Below are 27,047 nucleotides of genomic sequence, written 5' to 3' on the forward strand. Positions count from 1 at the left end.
CTGCTTTGGGTGCTCGAAAGGGGTGTGTGTGTGGGATAGGACTCTCAACCGAGGAGCCTTCCTGCCGCCTCAATTTCCCATGGTACCCTCTTCCCACTCCCCAGCCTACATTCCCCATGATGCACCAGTGCTGAATTACACCTCCCAGCGTGCCTCACCAAGCCGAGACTACGTTGCCCAGGAGGCCTTGCTCCAGGCTGCGAATACTACATTTCCCATGATGCCTCTCGGCTAGGGAGGGCGGGGGGAACTCCATCCCCCAGCGTGCCCCGCGGGGGCTGCGTCCAATAGCAGCGGCAGCGAGGCCGGACCAAGCGGCGGCGGCGGAGGAGGCCGTTCAAAGTGGTGGCGCTTGCAGGGCATGAGGGGAATGGCGGAGCCGGCGGAGTACCCCCCTTTCCAGCTGGGGAAGCCCCGCTTCCAGCAGGTACGGCCGCCATTTTGCCGTGTCGGGGTGCCCCGAGGCGCGGCGGGGAGGGGGGGGCTGTCAGGGGCGCCCCGCGCCGGGACGAGGAGCCGCCGGTGGGGACGGCCGCCTCCCTCTGCCGGCTTCACCCCCGTCCCGCGCGCTGATTGGTGGTGACCTCCACTCCTATTGGTTCTCCGCGCTGTCACTCACTGCCCGTGCGCCCCGCCCCTCCCTCCCTCCCTCCCTCGGCTCTGTGGCGGGGTTTGTGGTTGATGCTCGTGGCTTCGGGATGCGGAGCCTGGTTCCGCGGGTTCGAGCCCCCGCCTGGGCCGGACGGGGCCGCGTACGCCCCGGGGCGGCCGCGGGAAGAGGTGCCGCCTCTCGGCCCTGCGTGGAAAGCGAAGGCTCCCCCTGCCTCTCCGCTGCGGGCGCTGGGTGGGACTGCCAGCGCAGGACTGCGGGGGCTCCGGCTCCCCCCTTGGCCGGGCTCTGAAATCCGGCAGTGGGGTGCGTGAGGTCCGCCCGCCTGAGCCCTGCTGCCCCGTGGTTGCTCATAATTCATGGTCCACGAAGGGCCTTTTGGGTCCCCTATAGGGGAGAGCAACTTCTAGACGTGCCTGACTTTTCTTTTGCAGCGCAGACAAGAATCGGGTTATTTTGAAAGGCGGAAACCCATTTCACAGCTTATCGTCCTTTTTTTTTTTAGATATGGAGGCAGTTCAGAAAAGTAAATATTGGATGTAATAAAAATCCGCTTATGCACAGATCTCTGTATGAGGCTGATAATTACACTTTAGCGAGGCGCTTCCTTGAAGGAGTGGATTATTATAGAATGAAATTACATTTTGTTTCTCCCACCTTGATTTTAAAACACTCCTTTGCTAAAACGTTTGCCCATGTTTCCGTGTGATAGTTCTGTTGATTTCTTTATTTTTATACTGCCTGGGTTGAAGTTCAACACAGATGTGCAATGGGCTGTGTATGCAGAGGGAGATTGGTTGGGAAATCGCCAACCCAGTGCAATAGCATTGACACAACTGCAGTGGTGGGAGCAGGAGTGTCAATAGATAAGGCATCGGCATCTTCATCATCATGTCAGCTGTCTCTGCCCAGAGCAGGTCTAGAAAACGTGATAAAAATGCAGCTGCATCGGCATAAAAGAGAGGAAACGTCCTTAGGGAGGCTAGTGAAGGCAAGACCTGACATGGTGAACATTCTGCTGAGTTTTCTGGATTCTCTCCAGGAAGATTTATGAGGAGAGGCTGAGGGAACTGGGATTGTTTAGTCTGCGGAAGAGAAGAATGAGGGGGGATTTGATAGCTGCTTTCAACTACCTGAGAGGTGGTTCCAGAGAGGATGGTTCTAGACTATTCTCAGTGGTAGAAGAGGACAGGACAAGGAGTAATGGTCTCAAGTTGCAGTGGGGGAGGTTTAGGTTGGATATTAGGAAAAACTTTTTCACTAGGAGGGTGGTGAAACACTGGAATGCGTTGCCTAGAGCGGTGGTAGAATCTCCTTCCTTAGAAGTTTTTAAGGTCAGGCTTGACAAAGCCCTGGCTGGGATGATTTAATTGGAGATGGGTCCTGCTTTTGAGCAGGGGGTTGGAGTAGATGACCTCCTGAGGTCCCTTCCAACCCTGATATTCTATGATTCTATGAAGGGTAGGGAGGAATTTTGATCCCATTTAAAATAACTACTTGTAACTGCTCTGAAGTAGCTTCTCTTGTCCATTGACTCAAATGGCCATTTAACAGTCTAATTACTTACTTGTACGATCACTGTTATGGTTTGTCAAATAAAGGATTTATGTCTAAAAATGACAGGTTTCAGAGTAACTGCCGTGTTAGTCTATATTCGCAAAAAGAAAAGGAGTACTTGTGGCACCTTAGAGACTAACCAATTTATTTGAGCATAAGCTTTCGTGAGCTACAGCTCACTTCATCGGATGTAGCTCACGAAAGCTTATGCTCAAATAAATTGGTTAGTCTCTAAGGTGCCACAAGTACTACTGTTCTTTTTGTCTAAAAATGCTTTCTTGGTAGCTGTATGTGTACAGTACTGTAACTGCTCCAGAGATGACACGAGTTAGGTAAATACTGGTGGTTAGGAAACTTGTAGATGTGCACAGTAGACTAGGTTTGGTCAACATGCCCTTCCTTTTGAAATTTTCATGTAGAGTCATGAAAAGTGAGTGCAAATTTTGGAGTTGTTAGGCGCCCAATTCCGTTCTGCATTCTGGCTGTTCCTGCATTAAGAGATTGTGGGGATTTTGTTGTGTGGACCATTCTTGGCCATGGCTTGGCCCACAAAGAACTTGCCCAAATCTTGTCCAGTGAAATATAACCACATATTCTAGTTCTTTGGGATGGTGGCAGTTTATGTAATCTGCTCCAACAATTGTTGGTTTCTTTCATTGAAGTGAACATGAGAGCACTGGACCGAGATGTCAGATCTGGTTTTCAATTCATGTGCTTCTAGCTAACAAACAAAAAAAGTTAATCACAAGAGTTTGCTTGTTAATATGATTCCTCCCTTCCCACACCAGATTATTGGGAATTTGTCCTAAAGGCCATAATGCTTCCAAGGAGACGTTTTCACTATCCTGCTGAGATCTGGACAGGATCTCAGTGTGACAGCAAAGTTGCCAGACAGTTGACTTGCTAATTGTAGATGGCAGCTTCCCTGGTACTAAGGCAGCCTATCTGCTTTTAAGGACTCAGAGACATAATGTAAAGTTTAGTTGCTTGGTGGGAAGCAAACCTACCTTACTACTTACCTGCCTGTCTACTGAAGGAAGGGTGGGCTTGTGGTTAAGGCAGAGGACACCGAGTCAGGAGAGTTGGGGAAGTACAGTGAGAAATAACGTGCAGCGAGGGGCTATTTCATTGTGCTAATAACCTGCTTGTCTCAATAAGTCAAGGGATGTTCAAATTGACCAGACAGAGCTTTTTAACTGGACAGAAGGAGGAGACACTATACAGTCAACACAGATTATATTAGCCAGGCTTGGCAGGGCTTCAGGCACAGACCCAGGAGCATTTTGTTCATTAAGGAGCGATCATCATTTGTAACAGTGCTTTTAAAAAAAAGAAAAAAAGAAAGAAATCAATCTGGAATGGGTAGGGCAGGACGTTAACAATCACATACACATTTTAACATGTCTGTCCAGGTCGTGGGTCTCATCCGCATCCAAGGAGACAAGCTACCATATCAGCAAAAGTTCTGTGGCAGCTAGACAGAGACCAAGCTTTGAATAGGAATGTAGACTTCTCTCATTGCTAAGTGACTAGATCTTTTCCCTTAGTGTTTCCTATTCTTGTTGCTAACCAGTGGAGTTCCATGAATGGGAACAACAGTATGAGCACGAATGCAGACCCGATGCTATTGCTTTAACCAAAATGTCGAATAATCCTGCTTAGAGTGGATCTAAATAGATGACATGAAGGTTAAAAATGCTGGTAGCATGTCTACATTAGTGCTTCCATTGCATCAGCAAGGGGAAATTCTAGGGGGAAAGGAAAGATCTAGTATCGACAAGACCTGTGTTGGAGTTCACTCCAGTTCAGCATAAGCTGGTGGGGCTGCTGCCCATGTTATCCCCTGTTGTGAAGTTAGAGGACTAAAACTTAAGTTGACCTAGCTACTTTGCTCAGGGATGTAGTTACGCTGACCTAAGCCCCAGTGTAGACACCACTAGGTTGACGGAATAATTCTTCCGTCAACCTAGCAACCACCTCTTGCGGAGGTGGATTTACTACAGCAACAGAAAAACCCCTTCTGTCGCTGTAGCAAGTGTCTACACTATAGTGGCATAGCTGCAGAGCTGCCACTGTGTGCTTGTAGTGTAGACATACTCTCAGTTTCCAGGGCAAGCATGCTGGCACTTTTTTCACCGTGACTAAATGAACGTGATAACCTAGGGGGGAAAGTAATGTGTCTTAAAAAGCAAACACTCTTTTTATATCAACTGTTCAATGAAATCCCCTCTCCTTCTCCCTCAGCCCCCTGGTACTGACCAAAGGAGTGTGTGTTCCCAAATTCTTTGTTTATTGTCATCAACTGCTGTGTGACATTTGGACTGGTCTAGAAGATCCTTGGTGTAGGGATCTGATTGATAAGGCACTTTTATCTTTACTTGTTTTATAACACACCAGGGAGACTTGTGTTGCTATCTAAATTCTAATAATACTACTTTCGGATCACATTGTTCTGTTTCTTCACAGAAATGGTGGCTAGAAACAATCCTGTGGCCCTTTAAGAGGAGATCTGAGTCAAACAAGGGCTGTGAAAAATTCAGTTGAGCTATATTAAGAATCTTTGTCCTTGAGGAGAAAAGCAAGGAAAAGCTGCCTGCTAGGAACAAAACCTTGGAGGGAAACACTTGCATTTTGTGGGGATTGATTTATGTGAGGTAGGATGGTTTCACGCTTCCCGTTGTTTCCCAGAATCTGGAGAAAGTGATTTAACACAACATTTAGGACGACTTGTTGAAAATTTCCATGCCCACTGGTACAGTTATAAATGACGAAATCTGTCCCATTTCCCCTGAATCACTTCAGCTACTTTCCTCAGGATCGTGCTAAGTCTCTGTCAAGTCTCTCACTGGGATGGTTTCCGGGGTACAGAACTTGAATCACCTTGTTACCCCTCTGCATTCAGAATGAAGGAGACTTGCTTGTTCTTAACTGGGTGTCTGCTCCCTGACACCTCCAGCCTGTTAGCCCAGAGCAGAGTGCTTGGGTGGCTATGCCAGCCCTTACCTTGCCTTTCAGGGTAAAAATAGCACACTCCAGTCCCTGAGTCCCTTTGAAGCATTCACCTGTAGCGTCCAGCCCCTTCGTCTCCAAATGCTCACAGAAATACCAGGTCCACTGACCCCAAGGGAACAGTGCACACATTGGTTTGTATGATTCAGTGCAGGATCAGCTCCTTGCTTAATACCACAGCACAGAGATATATTTATAGTGAAAACAATAAGTTCATTGTCAAAGATTCAAGAGATAATGAGAAATGGTAATGGAAACAAAAGGTTACATATAAAATAGAATCATAATATGCTTTCTAGAGACTAAACTTAACTGTTACTGTTAGGTTAACTTCCTGTCTAATGAAGTTTATCTCACCCAAAGCCTTTGCCAGCATTTTCAGCCCAGGCTCGTTGAGATCCCGTTTTTATGAATGTAAATGCACTGCCCATTTACTTCCTAGATGCAAGAGGATCGGGTGTCTTCTTTGTTCCCCACATAGAGTCCAGCAAACCTTTGAAGTGTATCTCCTGATAAGGGTATCTCTTTCCATGCTGTGCTCTTCCCTGTTGACTTCATGTCTCTCTGTATGTAAATATGCCTCCCTTGTGTTCACTTACAGTGCTTAATTTACATTCCGACAGAGAGGCTGGTGAATAAACAACTTTTATCTGTCAGGAAGTCTATTTGTCCACCTCCACTGGAATACAGAATCTAGGAACGTGTTTTCAGTATACATACATAACTCTTTACATAGTGTCTGCACATTTCACAACAATATTCATGACCAGTGTGAGCCTGGCATTCGTCTGAAACTCCATGTGACGTTCTTTTGGTGAACCAGAATTAGGATATTCTTGTAATCCCTTGCTGGCTGGCATTAAAAACGTCTCGGGTCACACAAACATTTTTTTATTTCTTAGTTGCCTTCAAATCAAGGTTATTTGGCCTCTTTGGCAAAAGAAGCCCCTTTTTAAAATAAATGAAGTAATACAGAAGTTACAGAATCTTGAGAGAGAGACCCTCTGCGTGATCTAGAATCATCTCCTTGTCATTAGGGAAACCCACAATGAATTGAAGCCATGTCCGGGCTTCCCCGATGCTAGAGATTTCCCCTTTCTCTTTGCAGGATTGAAATGCAGTAAGTGTTAGACCTGAAACATTAGGGGCAGACAAGCTTATCCTGATTTTACATGGTTTCTCAGCTGCTGTTCTTTGCAAAATTAATTAATTTGCCCCTATCAAAACCGATGTGGAGACATGCTTGGCAAGGTTTTAGATAAGGTGTAGATCTTTCGCCAAGCAGAAATAACTGGGGCTGTCAAACACATTATATGAAAGGTCAGTTCCTACTCAGGCTGTCTAAATTAACACTTTCCATTTTGAAAGTGTTCAGCGAATGAGGGCCTTCTGCCTCCTCTAGGGCTCCTTAAGAGCCATTGAGGGAAGAGGTCTTCTTCAAGGACCACCTTGTCTTGTTTTAAAATCCTCTGCCATGAGATGTGTTTGGCTGTCAAGCTGCTTTGCTTTGCACCTGAGGCCCCATCTTCACTGGCCAAAGGACCATGCTTAAAACCATGTTTAAACACAGTTCAAACCTGAGTGGAGCAAAATCGGTATCTGCAATACAGCGTAGCTGCTGCGTGTGGGTGTACAGGGCCAAAGGATGTTAATCCCATGTTTAAAAACTACCAATTTGGGCTGGATTTGTACCAGAGAGCAAGAGATGAAAGGCTTTCTGGCCCTGTCTTACACCATTTTAATTAAATTAGTTCAGCTTCCGATGTGGACACTCTTATTTTGGGTTGATGGCATAACTTGTTTTATCTCAAACGTCTTCCTAATCTATTTAAACTAAACTGAAATAAGTCTTGCTGAAACCAGAATAAACATGTCCACTCGGCCTTCTGCACTGTTTTAATTAAATCACTTTAAAATGATACCTCACGTTAAACTGGTACAACTCTGCAGGTTGGCAAGTCCTGTCTTCCATTACCAATCCTCCAATCTGTCCAGTTCGTTTATATACGTTTACAGTGTATATAGTTTAAGAAATGTCAGTTTTCACTTTCATTTAAATTTAAGGTGACAATCAAAAGTTACAGTTGCCTGTTAACCTCCTCTCCTCTTCCTGAATTTCCTGAGCCTGTAAGAAGTATTTTCATTCTTGTACTTATCTTGAAGTCAGCTGGCTCTCACATGGCCTACAGTACAGTGACTTAATTGAAATGGAGCTGTAATGTACACTCTCGCTCCCTATGAACTGCTGTGCTATACAGAGGACTTAATATTCCTAGCCACTTTTTAGAACTGAACCCTGCTTTCAGGCTGGTGAGAACTGGTACCAAAATAGCCTCGATTAATCACAGCAAATTTGTGTTATTCAGTTTTCTTCCAGTGAACTGTTTACTACAACAGCTGTTAAAAGAATCAGAGGCTGTATGCATACTTTTATGGTACCTGAGGACATCTGAAGGTCAAGTAAATTTGCAAGTGTCTTGCTTTTTAAACTCTACTCCTTATGTAGAAATATGGGAGAAATATCTAGGCAGTCATTTCCTAAGGAATCTGCCAGCCAGAACTTTAGGCCCTTGGAAATAATCCTATTAATAAAAGAAACATCTTATATTTTCAGTTAAAGGTATTCTCTAGCTGACTGTGGAGTCACTGTGGAGTGTTTAGGAGAGCAGTTGGAATGGAGAAGGACACCAAACCCCTATCATTCTGTTGCAGCAGCCTCCATTAGATAAAATTTCTAACTCTGCGCTATCCCTCCCTCCCTACAGAATATGCAGATGGACTCTGAAAGATTAGCAGAGGAGGTTCACGCCTTTGCTGCCAAAGGCAGTTCATCCCTAGCAGAGCTGGCAGGAACAGAGTGAAACAGACAAGGATTGTCCTCATCAGTTTCACTCTGCTCCTTTGAAGTGCTACTGGGGGTGTCCTATCTACAGGTGGTGCAATATACTCCAGGCCTCTTGAGCTTCAGGAGTTGCTCTGTAGGGACTGAGAAGAACAAACAATACAAGAGGAAGTTGCCTCTGTTGTCTAGTCAGCACCTCAGAGTTTAAATTTGAACCTGCACTTTCATCTGAGTTATGAGATGTTGGGATTGCAGCAGAAGGCAGTATGTTCAACTCAAGCCTCAAAGAAGCTAGAAGTACCATGCACCCGCATTTCTGGTTGACTGTAGGCACAACATCTTATCACCCATATGCAACCCCTGGAGTATCGAAGACGAAGGGGAGAGAATCTTGAATTAAAAGGGGGGCAGAGAGAGGAAGAAATAGGGAGACATGGAGGAAGCGATAAACCTACACGTCTAGCAGTGAAGAGGCGAAGAAGTAGAGTCAAGTGGAGGACACAATGGAGCAGTGAATAGTGTATGCTTAGTGGGGAATTCTGTTAATGAGTTTTCATAACTAGAGTTAGTTGGATGGGTATCTGAAAGAAACACAAAAATCAAACCACCTCATAAGTTTTGGAATCTGTCAAAACAGTGGGCAAGAGAGTGTGTTTGCAGAGAGCCAGGGGAGAAGCAGTAATGAGTGAGGCCCAAATAACACTGATTCACAAGCAATGTCTCCTGTTTAGAACATGTTGGGTCTGAGGCCATGTCTACACTACAGAGCCCCCTAGTGTAGACGCAGTGTAAACCCCCAAGAGTCATTCTGCTGGAAAACATCTCCTCCCCAAAGGACACTAGCTATGCCAGTAGAAGTGCTCTTCTGTTGACATAATTGCATCTACACTGGGGGTTTTGCTGGCACAGCTATGTTCACTGGGGGAGATGATTTTTTCCACAACCACACTCTTGACCTACGTAGCCAGGCTGTCATAATTTTGTAGCATAGATCAGGCCTGAGGCTTCTCTCTGCTTTTATGTGGCAGCAGGAGCCCTTATTTTGGGCCAGGTTGTGTGCTCGTGACCCCATTTTCACACTGTATAACTTTAAAAGTGTTGTTAGGATTTGCTCTTGGCTTTTCTTGCTGTTCATTGGTTGCCACTAGGACAGTGGCATATTTCCGTAAGGGGCCTTTCACTTTCCCAAGGACAAGACTCGAAGATACTAGAGTGACCGTTTAGCTCATTAGCAGCACTGATTAATCAACAACCCCCATTTGTTTGTTTGTTTGATCAAAGTTCCCAGAGGCCTAGTCTTCTCACTGGTAAAAATGGTGTCACAGTTTGAATGACCAATCCCAAATTACTAGTAGGTTTTTAGTTAATGTGGTGGGAAGAATAAGGGAAATCTTGTTGAAAAATATGTCTGATGTGCTTTGTCTCACGTAAATGTGTTAAAATGATTTGCTTTATTAATGGCAATGTTTGAAGAGTCTGATAGGAAGAGTAAGAGGAACAGTATTAGATAGTTTACATACTTCGGGATCAAACTGAAAAACTGATCACAATAAAACCAGCAATATATTTTAAAAGTACTGTTGTTGGAACTAATTTGACCACTGAACCTATTTACAAGGTGAACTAAGCAGATAGAACTACCAATTGTGGCCTATGTCTCTAGGTCCAATTAAATTAATACCACACTTGCCATCCGAATGCAGCCACAGATCTCTTTGACTTAAGTGGGAGCTTTGGCTGCTCAAAGGCTGCAGCATTAAGGCCTTAATAAATGACTGAAAAAAGGCATTGTTTTCTTTATGAGATGCAGTGTCTTGTTTAATTGTGAATAAAAGTGATGGCAAAGTGTTGCATCATTCAGTGACTGCTGTATGGCAAGTAAGCAGTGTTAAATGTCAATGTATAATTAAAAGCAAAGGTGTTTAGGAGCTCTTTGGTTGGAATCTTCATAATTCTATTAGAAGTTGTGGCTCTGAACCTTTTCTATTTCCAAAAATGCCTAAGAGACTCTCTTTGAGAACCGATTTTGTTGATCTGTGGTAGTCAATCTGCAAAATGCCTTGCAACTTCTCAGCTACTTATCCCTTAGCTTTTCATGCAGTGCTCTAGGCTTTCACTTGAATTTGAATAAGAGACCAGATGCATAATGTATGGACATATTTGCTACAAGTAGTTATGTTTGAGAAGGCACACTGACTAAAAATAGAGATGGGCTTTGGGATACAAAATTTTGATCAGAATTTGAACTGCTCCAATGTTTGAGGAAAGTTTGGATCTAGTGTTTTGATTTAGGCGTAGATGCTTATAAGTGGATACGTCCTTTGTTGCTTCTGCAGAACTTGAAACATTTATCAGATACAGTCTAACTAAGAGATTAAACCTACTAACCAGAAGCTGATATGCAAGATGAGAAAGCACCTAGTAAGGTCCAGGGGCAACAGACCCTACCATAGCAGCAAAGTGAAACTTACATGATTGCTGTCAGTTTTACTTCTGCACACAGGTTTCTGGATACCAGCAGTGAAGTTGTGTCAATTAAAGGCTGTGTTTGTATGATGAGGCCTGGCAAGCCTGGGTGTGAATCTACAGCACACTAGCTTGCCACACAGGAACATCCTGTGTGGACACTGCTACGGCACACTCCAGGACTTTCGCTGCAGCTTCGCAACTATGCTTTCAAATGGTAGGCTGCTAAGCGGCACTCCAGGACTTTCAGGGGACTGTTGCAGTGTCCACGCATGATGTTACTGTGTGACAAGTGGTGCACTGTAGATTCACACCCAGGCTTGTCATGCAGGCACAACCTTAGTCTCCTGCTTCTTGGGATAGCTTGAGCAGACACAGAGGCAACAGAACTGTCTGTGTACAGCCTCAAGAAGAGAACGCTGCCTTAATTCACATACAGTTCATGCTTGGAAGGTTCCCTTCACCACCATGAATGTTAGAAATGTACCTTTTTCAAAAATGAAAGCTTAAATTTTGCAAAAATTTGTGGATTTTACCCCTTCACCTGAAAGGGAAAGCTTCCCATTCACCAGTGGCAAGGAGAGGAGAATTTTTAAGACCCGGCTTATTATTTTGTGAAAGAAGTACTCTTTATGCTGATATTTCTCTCTTTCCTATATAATATACACGTGTGTTTCTGTAGCACTAGTGTTTAAAGCAGCGTTTTTCAAATGCAGCCACAGTGTGGGGTTTTCCTGTGGCCATGACAACCTCCTGGTTAGAGACGGGGGAAGGGGCAAAGCTATGAGACTCCAGGAGGCTCCAGAGGCGGGTTGGGCTTCAGCTCCCCGTCTCCCACCAGCTCCAGCCATGGGGATCTGGTTCTAGGCATCAGCCTGGGGGAACGGGGCTTCAGCAGGGCCAGTCTTACTGGGCACCATGGTCAAGAGGCAAGGAGTGGGGTGAGCCTGGGTTGTGAGGCCATGGAAGGGAGCTCAGGGCAATAGGGGGGAGGAAGCACAGGGGCCTGTGGGGAGCCTAGGGGAGTGGGTGGAGGCAGCAGGGGCCAGGGGAGGATCTGTGGAGGAGAGGGGAGGCAGCAGGGCCAGGAGCACTAACATACAACTGTATATTATTTTTATTATTGAGTCTGCAGAAACCCCCTGCATAAATTTTACAATGATTTGGGCATGTATATGTGCATATTTATTTGTTTTTCCTAAAGTCAATTAAATATTTTAGGGAAATTTGTCAGAGTGGCCACCAGCAGGAGTTGGTGGTCTCATTCTGAGGCCACCAAAAATTTTGTTGTGAGAACCTCTGGTTTAAAGTGTGGGGGCATTTTAAGTACTGTCTTAGCAAAGTTGCTGCTCCCAGATTATGATAGACCTCTCACTTTTTTTTTAGACCACTGTCAGCACTGTGTAGCAACTTCCATCCATATGGTTTTCCAATAAGTGAATTAAGCCTCAGAACAGTCTGTGTAGTAGAAAAGGACTATCTTCATATTAAACATGGGGAAACAGAGGTATGGAGAAGTAAAGTGATTTTTCCCAAAGCCTTTGGCCATAGGGCTTGGGCCTGGGAATTAGAATTCCTGTCCTCTAACCTGACCAACACCACGCTTCTTCTCATGTTGCTTCTCTGTCCAAAGCCAAGTTTTATTTTTATGAAAAAATATAATTTTTTAAGCATTTTGGTTGTTTGTGAGAGAGCCAAGCTTGCGTGTGTGTGAGAGGGAGAGAATCAGGAGAGAGGAGGAAGTGTTTTTCACCAATTACATTTTTTTTTCAGATGCCTGATTAACAAAGCTGCTCTTTAAAAATTTGGCCTGGACGTGGGAGTGAATGAGGTTTAGTGCTGTTGTCTTGTTTGAAGAAATTTGGTTTAGAGACAGCAGAGTGAAATGTTTGCTAATAACATAGCTTGTACTTGCCTTACACAACTATCCCTAGCTTTAACAAGGCATTGACGTGGGATGTGATTGAAATTAACATCTGTGTGCAAACCAGGCCGGTAGCCATAGGTTCCAAACACATTACTTCATTAGGAAAAATTAATTGCCACAAAACTGTGGCTGATCCTATTAGTTGGAAACCTACCTCCCCAAATAATTGGAAATTCAGGAGAATTAGGGCTTGTCTACACTACAGGTTACGTTGGTATAACTTATGTCACTCAGGGGTGTGAATAAGGCACCCTCCTGCGTGATGTAAGTTACACCGATTTAAGCGCCGATGTGAACAACGCTATGTTAGTAGGAAAGCTGCTCCCGCCAACATAGCTACTGCCTCTTGTAGAGGTGATTTTCTTATGCCGCCGGGAGAGCTCTCTCCATCAGCATAGAGTGTCTTCACCAGAGGCGTTGCAGCTGCGCCGCTGTAGTGTTTCTAGTGTAGACTAGCCCTCAGTCTCCGTTTCGGGCCTTAGCCCAGAACAGCAGAGCCGTTGCCCTCTCATTGCCTGTGTCTGTGGCTGGGGAAGACATGGACTGGATTATCCCCCTCAAATCTTTCAGAAGAAGGAATGAAAGGAGCAGGAAAAACCACTCAAATGATCAGCCATCTGTCAGAGGGAGAGCATTTGATTTCGGGAAGTGTGTGTGCATTTTGGGGGTGGGGTTCTATGTAGCCTCATCCCCTGGCAAGCCCCGAGGCAATGCCTCTAGGAATCAGTGATGTTTGTGTCAGCATTAATTCTAACTGGTTTCCAGTCCAGACCTTTTGAGTCTCTTCAGGATTGTGGGTGTCTGTGGCACAAGAGCAGGTTGGAAGGCAGGGGCAGCCTGACTCGTTGGGGGTTACCCTCTGTAGAGGCAGGAAGAGCAGTAGACTTTTCCTATAGATCTTGGGAATTCCATGAAGTTGGAGAACCCCACCCCCAAACAAATCTACCAGAGACTATTCTGTCCTCTTCCTGTAGACACAGGATTTTGGTCTCTTGTACTTTATTATACAATAAAACCATATGTTTCATAACAATGCTCAGTATTGGATGATACAAATGTTAACCAACAAGCACAGAAGGGCTTGATTCTCCCCTGTCTTGCACGTTGTATCCTCGTTACAACTTCACAAAGTGTGTGTAAAACACTACCTGATAGCATTTCACTTCACACTTACTTTGCACAGGTTTAAATAACAACACTAACTGCAAGGCAAAGGAGATGTCAGGTCCAGATACCTCCCCTGTTCGTGTTTGAATCTTGAGGATCTTGAATCTTGAGGCTCTTCTGAATGTCTCCGTTGCTTGTTAAAGTTTTGTTTGACAAAACCAAAAGGAGGGGCAGTGGGGAAAAAGTAGGAGACCACAGAGTGGGAGCCTTCAGGATAAGATAATGTGTGTGTGTGAGAGAGAGAGAGAGCGCACCACACATGATAGATCAGAGGTGGGCAAACTGTGGCCTGTGGGCTACATCCTGTGGGACCGTCCTGCCCGGATCCTGAGCTCCTGGCCGGGGAGGCTGGCCCCCGGCCCCTCCCCTGCCATGCCGCGCTGCCAGCGCTCTGGCCTGCTGCTCCTACCGGGCAGCGCGGGCGGTGTGGCTGGCTCTGGTGGGACTGTGAGCTCCTGCTGCTCTGAGCAGTTTGGTAAGGGGACAGGGAGTGGGGGGGGTTGGGTAAGGAGCAGGGGGTTCCAGGGGGCAGTCAGGGGACAGGGAGCAGGGGGGGTTGGATAGGCATGGGAGTCCTGGGGGGGCTGTCAGGGGGCGGGGGTGTGGCTAGGGGGCAGGGGAGGGTTGGATGGGGGTGGGGTTCAGGGGGGGCGGTTAGGGGCGGGGGGGTCCCGGGAGAAGGTGGTCAGGGGACAAGGAGCAGGGGAGGTTGGATAGGTTAGGGGTTCTGAGGGGGCCAGTTAGGGGGTGAGAAGTGGGAGGGGGTGGATAGGGGGCAGGGGCCAGGCTGTTTGGGGAGGCACAACCTTCCCTACCCAGCCCTCCATACAGTTTCGCGACCCCAATGTGGCCCTCGGGCCAAAAAGTTTGCCCACCCCTGTGTTAGATGTTAATCATGTCAATTAATCCACTACTGCAAAGCACTCATACTATGGTGATGAGGGTGTCTAAGAACTTATATAGACTTTAAAATGAAGTTAATGTTGTAAAGTCTAAGCACTCTACAATTAGGAAATGCTAGAATTAATGTTGCCTCTGCAACCTTAATTTGCCCCTCTCATACGTATGTCTTACAATACTCTTTAATGACATGACCATAATCTATTTTTCCGCAGCACTCTTGTCTCATTCAGTGTACAGGATAGATGGTGCTCACTTAATGAGCAGCTATTCAATATTTTGTTTTATCCTATATGGTCAGCGTGTGGCCCCAGGCCTTATTTGCTGCACACTATTCGAAGCCTGCTCTGAAAACAGAAATATTAACTTCCTTGTGGGCTCATATATGGTGCTCATCATGATAGCCTCCAAGTGCTTCATAAACAATGAATTTACTTTCAAACCACCCCTCTGAGGAGAGGTGGCATTATTATTTGTTTTACAGATGGGGAACTGGGGCACAAGAGAGATTAAGGTCAAACGTGCCCATTAATTTTGCGTGCCCAATATGTGATATCTATGACCTGATTTTTCTTTTCCCTAGAGAGTTTAGCATTTTCTAGCAATTTGTGTTAACAGCACAGCTTTCATTGACTTAGCTAGGGCATTAAGAGCACAGAAGAAACAGCTTCCCTGCTTTCAGTTCTTGTGCTTAGCACTACAGCAAACCCATAGTAGATGGGGTGTGCAATTACGTGAGAGAGTCTTATTCAGCCCTTGTGGCCCCAGGCTGGAGCAGGCCCAGGGCAGATGGAATGTTTGGAGAATTTATCTGTCAATTTGTAACAACTTTCTACTGAGTATGTGTGAACTGCGATTTTGAGAGGCTCATAACTTGGCTACATGTGGCAGACTTTCATGGGGTTATCAAAAAGCACATCCCTGACATCGGGGCAAGCTCCCTGCCATATTTCAGGTCCCTGCTCCAAAGCCTGGGGGTGCTGGAGCTCCTCATCGAAACTGAAGAATTTTTTAACATGGGTGAAACAGCCAGTTTTTTCCTAACCTCATTCTGAAAAACTGCTGAATTGTTAATCAGTCTGAGGCATACATCTGCCATGGAAAACGTCAGTCCAAATGGTAAAAGGTTGGCAAAATTATGAACAACTGAAAACAGGGTCTTACAATGGAAAGTGTCAGGTAACCTGAGCTAAAGGCAGCAGCACTACCAGCCCTGCCTCGAATAGAATAGAAAGTGGATACCAAGCTCAGGAGCCAACTAGACCTTATCCTTCTTTTTCCTCTTTCTTTGGCTTCCTTGACTAAGAGCAGTGGGGGGAATGGCTGGGAGTTGGCAGTCTGTCTGTCTCTGCATGGGGTGCACTTTGGTAAGTAGTTGACTATCTCCTTTAAAGCAAAGGATGTTTCACAGCATACAAACAGAGAAGTGAGATGAAAACATAAAATACTCTTGCTAGAAAGTTGCAACATGACACTACTTTATTTCTTAGAATAACACACAAGAACCCCAAAACAGAGAGGTACAACTTGTCCCACTTACACTTGGGGTTGTCAACCCTTGCAGATTGGCAGGGAGTCTCCTGGAATTGGCCTCAATCTCCCAGTGACTATTAAAGGCAATCCAGGAGATTTTAATAGGCCAAAGTCCGGTTGGTAGTGCAGTGGGGCTAAGGCTCCCTACCTGCCCTGGCTCTGCGCAGCTCCCGGAAGTGACCAGCACGTCCCTATGGCTCCTAGGCACAGGGCAGGGCAAGGGTGTTTGGGTTTATGCAATTAGTCAGTTGGCAACCCTACTTACACTAGGCTGTCTGTCTGCAAACTGCTGAGGACACAAATTGCACACTTCCCTACAGAACTCCCTACCTTGCAAGCAGGACCAGACAACCCCTTAGGGTTCAAAGTGACAGCTCATAATTTTAATGCAGTTTTCAATATGCCATACTCATGACAACTACCAGCATCAGGAGCTGCCAAATCATTCAACAAGTGCTGTGTTCTTTGGATACAAGTGCTTCTCAGTGTACTCCTGGGGGAATACTGCACATGCTCAGAATTTATGTCCCCTGCAGATTTCTTTGCTTCCCTGCAGAAAAATAACTTTCTGATGGGGAAGCAAAGGGAAGCCATAAGAGCGGTCATGCGACCCTCCCCAGCAGTATGTTTTGGGTGCCCAGGGCAGAGAGGTAAATCACTGTGGGGCAGGAGGTGGGACTGGGGAAGATACAGCTGGTGGCTCCTACCATGTGGTGGGCTCAGCTGCTAGTTCCGTCTTGGCTGGGGAGGACAGGATTTTCTCTTCCCCTGCATGGCATCCAGAGCTGGGTCAGACTCACCCCCAGATTTCTCCCCCAGCTGCAGGAAGCTCTGCAAACAACCCAACCACCCCTGCTTCCTGCACCCATCGTTCCTCAGCTTCAGAGGGAGGGATCCCTGTACAGGGAGCTGCTCCCCCATCCGCCCAAGTCCCAGGCATCCAGATCCCCTCATACCGAGACCCTTCACCGAGCCTCAAGAATTTTGCAAAAATTTTAATATTTTGGCACAGAATTTTTAATTTTTTGGTGCAGAATGCCCTCAGGAGTATCAGTGACACCCGCTGCAGAGTGCAAGTGACTAGTAATGAGTGTTCAAAGTCCAATTCACTCTAAACTGTGTCCCTGGAAAATAGTTTTGTTTTGTTTTTCTGCAGAGGTGAGCAGAATTAGTGGAGTTCCTCTGCACTGGAGTGAGTCAGAAGCGATTCAGAGGGAATTACAATATATGTAACCACCAAAGCTGTGCCAATTCTTCACCATATTAATTTGTTTGAATGTTGTATCCACATGCTAGAGATTTTTCTGTTTGTGTCATTTAGATTATAAATGTTTTGTGTTTGTATAGCACAAGGGCCTCTAATCCTGATTGTGGCCTTTGAGTACTACCATAATATAAATATTTACTGGTAATAATTCATGGTACAGGAGTGTGTGATAATGAAAAACGTAAGGTAATGATGCCCAGTTAAAGCTTGCCTGCAGTCATCTAAAATAGCAAGGGACCAAGATGGCAATTGGTTAGGAAAAGCTTGTGCATCCTGGCCTTCATTAATCAAGTTTAGAGACTTGAAAAACCATTTCAATCCTTACATGTACTCATCAGGCTCTTCAAATTAGCCAAATCAATATGGACTGCTTCATGCAGCATAAAATCTTCCAGGCCAGGGCCGTGTGTGGGTGTTGTAAAGCACCCAGTACTTTCGGGTTAAAACTTATTTTAGAAAAAACAGCAAGAAACTCTTAACTGTGTTTCTGATTCACCTGAGATTACTAAAAATTAGAGAGTTTAATTTGCACCTGGCATCTTGGATGATGAAAATGGGCACAACCATTTCACTGCCAGGTTCTCATGTGCTGGCACAAGACTGCAGTATATTAGGTTCCGATCTTGCAAAGGATCAGTGCGCCCACATCTGGCCCTTTGCAGGATTGGGAGCTCTGGTTGAAAACTCTAGGGGGATGTTTAAAAATATCTTTTTCCTCCTTAAATTGTGAAAAATATTTCTGTTCAGTTGTGGAAATAAACTGCATTTTGATGACACTGTCATTTAATCTGGCATCCATGTACTTGTTCAGAGCCTCAAAGCTTAGATTGGATGATCTCCTTGTCCACTATAGAGAGTTTATAAAGAAGAGACATCTTGTCAGCTTTTTAGTAAATAGCATTCCTAGTTACTATGTAGTTCTCCAGAGGAAATAACAATAAAATGCCTTTCTGCTTTACAAAGGACCGTCTTGTCTAACTCTTTCTTTCTGTCCTCCAGACTTCGTTTTATGGCCGATTCAGGCACTTCTTAGACATCGTTGACCCCCGCACTCTCTTTGTTACTGAGGTAATGTATTTACATTGTTTAATCTCTAAGATGCTGCTTATTTGATAGATTTGGTTTAAAAGAGAGAAGGAAAGAGAAATGCAGAAGTGCAAGAGAGTCCACTGATATAACATTAGCATTGTTTTGAGGGCCCAAATCTGTCGAGTGCAAAGCATGCTCAGTTCCTTTTGACTTCAGTGAGAGCTGAAGGTGCTTTCTACCATTCAGGATGAGGCTGTAATTGCACAAAAACCATGAAATTCAGAGCCAATTTCCCCTGTCCTTTCAATTAAAGTAGAAGAGCTCACAATAAGCATCCCCAAGACCTCCCAGAGATTCTTCAGCAAAAAGGGAAGACCAGACTTGACATTCCTTGTATTTCTAGGTGGAAAAACTCCCGTAAACAAACTTAACAAAAAACCTTTTCAAGCCTTTACACATCAGAGGAGCAGTAAAGGGCACAAGTCCAAATAAATAAATAAAATCTGTTAGAGGTCATTTTTAAGGTTGCTGTGGAAACCTAAAAGTGTGTCTGTACTCTGAGAAATGACTCTTGTACAAATGGCACTATGAAGTTCCTTGTTGATCATCTCTGTATCTTCAGATGACACTTATTTAGTTTACAGGTAAAACCTTTTTCTATTTTCTAACTGACAGTCCCACAAATTCATCCAGGATCTGAAAGTCAACCTTGGTCTTTTCTGGCTTGTGCATTGTCACCTGGAATAGAGATTCTGTAATTGGAGGTTAGTTAACAATTCTACTGATGCAGCAAGAGCCAGAATAGAAATAACTCACTCCCCACTGTACAGCAGTGTTGGCATTGTGATGCTCACCAGGGTAATAAAATGTTGTCAAAAGATATTATGCCATTAAAGTCAGATGGTATAACTCTGAGTAAGCACAGGGCAGCTAGCACGTCTTCTGAGTAAGAAGTTGGCATTGTTACATAGTGACTTTCATGGTTATAAAAACACTCCAATTTTACATAATTTATGTGCATTTAATTTTGCATTGAGATTGACGTTAACATTTGTTTGCATTTAATATTTCATAGGATTATTGACCTTAAAGATTATTTTCCCCAAAAGATATATTTCAGTTGGTTCTTAAACAAAGATGCACGCTTCTGTCTAGGGGATGACACGATAGAAAATTCACACTTTTTTTGTGTGTGGCAAATGCAGCCAGGGATGTAAATTTAATTTCAGCGCATTATGCAGAGCATTGGCAGCTGAACTGTCCGTTAAAGTCAGTGGCAGTCTGGATCCAGTTCTTTGCTCACCATACTGAAAACATGCCCGGCAGAGTTTTAAATGTCTGTCTTTTTTCCAGAATTGATCAGTTTCATTCAAAAACATAAAGCTATTGGATAGTTCACCCAAGTTCTCTTTGGATTCCTGTCTAAGAGAACCGCAAAGAATAAAATTGCTGTTCTCATGTCATAAAATCGAATTTTATAGCTTCACTTATAAAAACACAGGTTTGGATGAAATATGAAATCCAGTTTTCAAAAGGCAGCGTCCTTGATGTGGAACACAGTCTGAAGAGGTTTCAGAGTAACAGCCGTGTTAGTCTGTATTCGCAAAAAGAAAAGGAGTACTTGTGGCACCTTAGAGACTAACCAATTTATTTGAGCATAAGCTTTCATGAGCTACAGCTCACTTCATCGGATGCAGTCTGAAGAAATAACCTACTAGCAAGAGAGAGGTTTACAGTCTCATGAGGATGTCTGTGAGCAAGATCAAGCAGGGTGAAAGAGATGCTGTTATTTGTCAATTCAATGGCTTTCGCTAACGCTTGAATTGGTATTTAAAGAGAACATGAGCATGCATGTGGAAATAGAAAAATTACTACAAATTAAGGCTTGATGCTGTTGTTCTTTAACATTAAATTCACTGTTGATAAATGTGAAGTAATGCACACTGGGGGCGGGGGGGATAAATTTCCACTGTGCATTGCTGTGTATTCTCTTCAACACTCACATTGGGAGTGACTTAATTGAACTCATTGAACTCATTTTTGGTGAGATCAGAACTGGGCCCAAGAGGTGCAGCAAAAAAGTTTTCTGTTCTCAGCTGTAAAGAGAAATTTCATAGTTTAATTTCCTTTATGTTATCAACCTTATGCAGAAGTTCTTAGTTTTCTTTGTTAATGAGGATGTGAAAAAACAAAGACTCTCAATAGGAACCCACCCTGTCCTCCCCATGATTAAGGTTTCCTCCTACCTCCTCAGAATTAGAGATGGGCTTGAACCCTGAAGCTGCAAAGCTCTCTTTTAAAGCATTAATTTCCCCTCTGTTAATATTCACCCCTTCTTGTCAACTGTTGGGAATGGGCCACATCCACCCTGAGTGAGGTGGCCTCATTAGCACTGACCCCCCACTTGATAAGGTAAATCCCATCTTTTCATGTGCTGTATATTTATACCTGCCTACTGTATTTTTCACTCCATGCATCTGATGAAGTGGGTTCTAGCCCACGAAAGCTTATGCCCAAATAAATGTGTTAGTTTCTAAGGTGCCACAAGGACTCCTCGTTGTTTTTGCTGATACAGACTAACACGGCGACCCCTCTGAAACCTTTTAAAGCACTAACTATTACAATTCTGGGGAGTCTTGTTCTCTATAGAAATATCCAATCCCCCTTTGAATCAGTCTAAGTTCTTGGCCTCACTGACATTCTGTGACCGTGAGTTCCACAGGGTAAATATGCTCTGTCTGAAACGATATTTTACTTTATCATTTGGGAGTTTATTGCCTAGGATTTTTTTGAATGTCCCTTTGTTCTTGCTTCATGAGACTGTGAAAGCAGAATCTGTGCTACCTTCTTAAGGCCAGTCTTTATTTTGTATATTTTATTGAGTCTTCTGTTGGTCTTCTCTTTTCTAAGATAATCCATCCCAATCTATTTTTAAAAGCTCTCTCTTAATTTGAGAGCTTTTCCATGCCTCTAATAATTCTTATCACCTATTTCTGAAACCCCTCTAATTCTGCAGTGTCCTGTTTTGAGATACGGTGACCAGTACTGCACAAAGTGTGAAAGTGCATCACTGATTCGTATAATGGCATTAGAATAGTCTCTGTATTATTCTCCATCCCATCCTTTATCCATCCTAACATCTTTCTGGCTTTTTTTGACCACTGCTGTGCGTTGAGCAGAGGTCATCACTGACCTGTACATAATGACACCTAGGTCCTTTTCCAATGCAGATACAATTAATTTAGAATCCTGGAAGGTGTATGAGGAGCTCAGATTTTTCCTTCCAATGTGCATTACTTTTCATGTGTCAAGATTGAATTTCATCTGCCATCTTGTTGCCCAGTCACCTGGCTTGGTGAAGGCCCTTTGACATTTCTTAGGGCATGTCTATGGGTACCACGCTGCAGTGGTGCAGTTCATCCGGTGAAGACGCTCTATGCCGACAGGAGAGAGCTCTCCCGTCGACTTAGCGCTGGGCACATGAGCGCTTATATCAGTGTAACTTATGTTGCTCAGCGGGGTGGTTTATTCACACCCCTGAGCGACGTAAGTTATGACAACATAGGCTGTAGTGTAGACATAGCCTTAGTCTTCCCTGTACTTGACTAACATAGTAGTTGTGTCAATTACAAATTTTTCCCCCTTACTATTCTCCCCTTTTCCCAAATTGTTTATAAATATATTAAACATTGGACGTAATATGGGACCATTAAACCCCCCGCCCCCAGGCTGTTAACCTTTTTTCATGATTAAAATTAACCATTCATTCCTTCTCTTTGCTTTCTGCCATCTAGCCAAATTTGCTCCATGATAAACTTGACCCGCCACGCCCCATCCCATGATTACTTACCTTCTTTAGTGGACTCTTATGGAGGGACCTTGTCAAAGGCCTTTAGGAACTTTAAAGAAATTATGTCAACTGGTTCTCCGTTATCCACCTCATTACTGACACCTTCAAAGACTTCCAATAAGTTAATGAGACATTATTTGCCTCTGCAGAAACCATGCTAGTTAAACCTATCATATCATGATGATCTCTCAGGGATTGTTTAGCAGATTCCCAGAAAGGGAAATTGTCCTGATCATCTCTCTCGTTTTTTGGATGGAATTACAGTATACTGAAGCTCCCATGAACCCTCTGCAGCACATCATGGAGCAACATTAACTCTTTTCTCTTGGCTAATCTCTTTCTCAGTAAAACAAATATTAATATCTAGGATCACATAAAGAACCCCTAAGCACATACAATCTGCTTTGTTTGTCTATGAAATTGGTGTCTGACTCACTGCTCTGAAATATTTAGAGTGTAAATATAAAAAACCATTCTGTTCTGTTTTATACTCTAAATGGAGAATGAAATCTAATGGCTGGAAAAGTAAAAGGTAGAACACAGCCTTATGTAGAAAGCCCTTTCCTGCTGACAGATGGCTACATTTTTCGGGCCTGGAGTTCTTCTCATGGAACACAAGGATTGTTGTTTGTCTTGGAGGAGCCCAGTATCAGAGGGAAGAAATGGACAAATGAGCTTTCTAATGAGAACTGCGAAGATTATTATTAATTCCACAGCGATTTCAGATGGATATTTTCCATTTCCTTTTCTAAACTGTTTTGTATTGCTAGGCAGTTGCAGCATTCAATCCCAGAGGTGGCTGTATTTTGATGTTCAGCCAAGTGATTCCTCTGCATGGGAAAGCCAAATGGAGTTGTGTCATGGATGAGCTTGACCCATAGTTTTGTATTGTCCATTGGTAAAGTTTATGAAGAGTTTGGGGCTTTGTTAGAATGAAAGATGCTATGAAGATGATGATTATTGCAGCTTTGACATTTATGCATTACAAAATTATGAGATTAAATCTGACTCTGATGTAGATTCTTAATATTTATTGAGTGCCTTGCATTTTTGAGGGCGTCAGATATTAACTCATCCGCACCATGAGGTAGGTAATTGGTATTACATTATGATATAATTACATTTCAAATGAGTAAACTCTGATGTTAAGCAAGTGGCAGAGCTGGGATTAGAATTGAGGATTTCCACGCTCTGCATGTATCTGTTCAAATTCACTAGGCCATGCTGCCCTGTGGTGATCTATCCAAAATCTACTAATTTTACATACTTTTAGTGCATCTGTCACACAGAAATCTAGGCTTCAACCCTTAGTTAACATTGCACATAAGCCTTAAAGACAAGGGAATTCTTATGACAAAATAATTTTCCCAGCAACAAATTTCAAACTTTCCTAATAAGCAGAAAACATTGTACTGCTGAGGTCAGGCCCAGCTATTCTTGCAGTTGAGACTATGTGAAACCTCTTGGTGGGCGACATGCCTATTTTCTGAAAAGTGTGAGATTAAAATGATTGGAATAATACTTTAAATTGCTATGTAATTAAGCCCCATCAGAGAAAGCAATAGGGATCGGCAGATATTTTTATAAGCCTAATTTATTCCATGTGACATTAACGTAGACAGACTGTTAACACACTGCAGGAGAGGCCCTTCATTTAAGAAAGCTTATAATAAAGCAAAAGTTAAATAAGAATTAAGAGTCAAGTTGCATTCAGAAAAGCTGTGTTTTATCTCTTCCCTTATGCTCTGTCTGAACAAAGAAGCTCTGTCTCTCCCTACATCAGTATTAAGGGCTCAACTCTGCATGATTCTGAGCATCCTCAGCCCCCATACTTAGGTCCAAAGTGGGATCATGCTCGCATATCTGAAAGATACCTTCTTACTCAGCAGATCTGCTGTCTGTGTTTATTCACTGTCCTGTCTGCGGGTTTTACACTGACAAAAAGTTTCTTGTTCCCGTTATCTCTCACTGGAGATTGAATACGGTAGAGTCAGCTGGATTCTAGTCTGCCCTGTGTATCATCAGTAGAATCGTCAGCTATAATAATTTACCAGTGATTGCATAAGTGGCAGAAAGAGGATCTGGAAATCCAGCTCTGCTGGGTTGAGTTTGTGGTGCTGTCCGCTAGAAGAACCACCTTTTTGTACTCAGCAGATCAGATCTGAACCTTGCTTAGGTTAAATCCACTGCTGTGCAGTGTGTCAGCACAGGACACGTGCTCCACTTCAGATCAGGGATTGTGATGTCGAAGAGGGATGTAAGTGGTGCATGCTGCTTGTGCTGGTTCTCTGCACAGAGGTGAAATTCACTGACTCTTCATTAGAAACGCTCAAGAGGCACAGTCGCAGTTGCACCACCTAGCGCTTCAGTGTAGACGCTCACGACAGCGATGGGAGGGGTTCTCCTGTTGCTGTAGTTAGGACTTGCCTTTCTGAGAGGCGGTAGCTAGGTCAACAGAGGAATTCTTCAGTCAACCTAACGCTGGTTACAATGATTGGCTTAACCACGTCACTCAGAGCTGTAGTTTGCCCACCCCTGATTTATATATTGACTGTAGTTGCAATTTAAATATGCCTGCATGGTTTTCTGGAGGAGAATGCATGCTGAGCATGATGCTGGGCAGCACCTTCCTACAGTTCCTCTTTCTATATCCTTGGATGCATAAATAAGGGAATCTTGAGTAGGAGAGGTTGTTTTACCTCTGTACCTGGAACACTGTTTCCAGTTCTGGTGCCCACAGTTTAAGAAGAATGTTGATAAATTGGAGAGGGTTCAGAGAAGAGTCATGAGTATGATTAAAGGTTTAGAAACATGCCTGATAGTGATGGAGTCAAGGAGCTCAATTGATTTAGCTTAACAAAGAGAAGGTTAAGGGACGACTTGATCACAGTCTCTGAGTACCTACATAGGGAACAAATATTTAATAATGGGCTTTTCAGTCTAGCAGAGAAAGATAAAACATGCTCCAATAGCTGGAAGTTGAAGCTCAAAGAATTTGTACTGGAAATAAAGCGTGCGTTTTTAACAGGGAGGGTAATTAACCATTGGAACAATTTACCAGGGAGTGTGGTGGATTCTCCATCACTGACCATTTTTTAAATCATTTTAAATTGGATAAAAAGAAAAGGAGTATTTGTGGCACCTTAGAGACTAACTAATTTATTTGCTCAAATAAATTGGTTAGTCTCTAAGGTGCCACAAGTCCTCCTTTTCTTTTTGCGAATACAGACTAACACGGCTGCGACTCTGAAACCTTTAAATTAGATGTTTCTCAGTCTAAAAGATCTGCTCTAGGAATTATTTTGGGGAAGTTCTATGGCTTGTGTTATACAGGAGGTCAGACTAGATGATCAGAATGGTCCTTTCTATCCTTGGAATCTATGACCCATAAAACTGGGCCCCTGACCACCTTCAAAAATCCCCTGATAAATTCTGCTGTCAGTTACACCAGCGTAAATCTGGAGTTGCTCCACTGACCTATAAGTGCCTTCCAAAGGCATTTTTAAAAGAGCAACTTCAAAAGAAGACATTCTTAGTCATGATCCATCGCTCTTCACTAGGGCAGGAGAACCCTCTACATCCTGGAGGGCCAAATCCTATTGCAAAACCACGATGGGCTTCAGTGGATCAGGAGGTGGCCCACAAGTGTCTTTATATAATAATATTCAGCATGATGCAAAAACCAAGCAGCTGTTCAAAGGTGTTTGCCTCGTAAAAAGCTAAGAAAAAGGCTTGTGTGCCTCTGACGAATGAAATCGCTGTGATGTTTTTTCAGGATTTTAATCCTTTGCTGGCCCATTGACTTGCCACTAAGGAAACATCAGCTAATGATTCATGAGCATGCTTTCTATAAAGTCAGCATGAAGTTCAGTGAAGCAAACTTCTTTTTGTGAGGTCAAAACCATTGCTTGCTCAGGAGGAACATGACCTATGAGGGAAGATTGAAAAAATTGGGTTTGTTTCTCTCTGGAAAGAGAGAACTGAGAGGGGACACAACAGTTTTCAAGAACATAAAAAGTTGTTACAAGAAGGAGTGAGAAAAATTATTCTCCTTAACCTTTGAGGATAGGACAAGAAGTAATGGGCTTAGAGTGCAACAAGGGCGGTTTAGGTTGGACATTAGGAAAAACTTAAGCACTGAAATAAATTGCTCAGGGACGTTGTGGAATCTCCATCATTGGAAATTTTTAAGAGCAGGTTAGACAAACACCTGTCTGGTCTAGATAATCCTTAGTCCTGCCATGAGTGCAGGGGACTGGACTAGCTGATGTCTCAAGGTCCCTTCCAGTCCTATGATTCTATGACTCTTGAGTCTAATCAGCTCTGTCATTAAATGCTGAAAAGACACAGGTCAAAGAGCATTTACACCCTTATAGACGGAGTCCACACCTTTCCACTCCTATGATTCTATGAAAAGGTACCAGTCTAATAATCCTGCAGTCTTCTGAGTATCCTCAGAATAGATATCTCACAGACCGTGCCAATGCACTTGGTCCTTGGCATATCCCATTGCCACTGTTTCTCAGCCTGGATCTGGTGGTACCACCTCTAGTTCAGATTCCATGAACCGTTGAGCCCTCAACCTTTCTGCTGAGACAGACATCAAGAAAGTCCATTTGTAAGGTGGAAATTTGCCAGCTAGGAATTGGGTTAAGACTGCCAAACAGCCTTCAGTCACTATTGGACTGTAGTGAACCTGAACCAAGCACCTGAAGGCTCCATATCCCATTACCAATCCCCTGAGCTGTTCAGTCCCCAGTGAATCATTCTGGTGGAGCTAGCCCCATTGTCGTTAAGGATGAGACTAGCTTAATGTTTAATACCTGATTTTTCTAAGTTATGTAAAATCCACGTTTGATTGGATTGTCATGAAAATTGCAGTGCCTTCTG

At 43.8% G+C, this 27,047-nt stretch overlaps 1 protein-coding gene across 1 annotated transcript in view; it reads left to right on the forward strand.

Annotated features, from left to right (window-relative positions):
* Nucleotides 1-286: 286 nt before the first annotated feature.
* Nucleotides 287-27,047, forward strand: part of SFXN5 (sideroflexin 5) — a 168,965-nt gene continuing 142,204 nt past the window's right edge. Inside the window, exons 1-2 of the mRNA XM_073343014.2 lie at nucleotides 287-427; nucleotides 18,278-18,346. Of these exons, the coding sequence (XP_073199115.1) occupies nucleotides 362-427; nucleotides 18,278-18,346 (135 nt within the window). The 5' untranslated portion in view covers nucleotides 287-361. The remainder of the gene's footprint in view (nucleotides 428-18,277; nucleotides 18,347-27,047) is intronic.

The sequence above is a fragment of the Lepidochelys kempii genome, chromosome 4 (assembly GCF_965140285.1).
Source record: "Lepidochelys kempii isolate rLepKem1 chromosome 4, rLepKem1.hap1, whole genome shotgun sequence".
Classification (NCBI taxonomy): Eukaryota; Metazoa; Chordata; order Testudines; family Cheloniidae; genus Lepidochelys; species Lepidochelys kempii.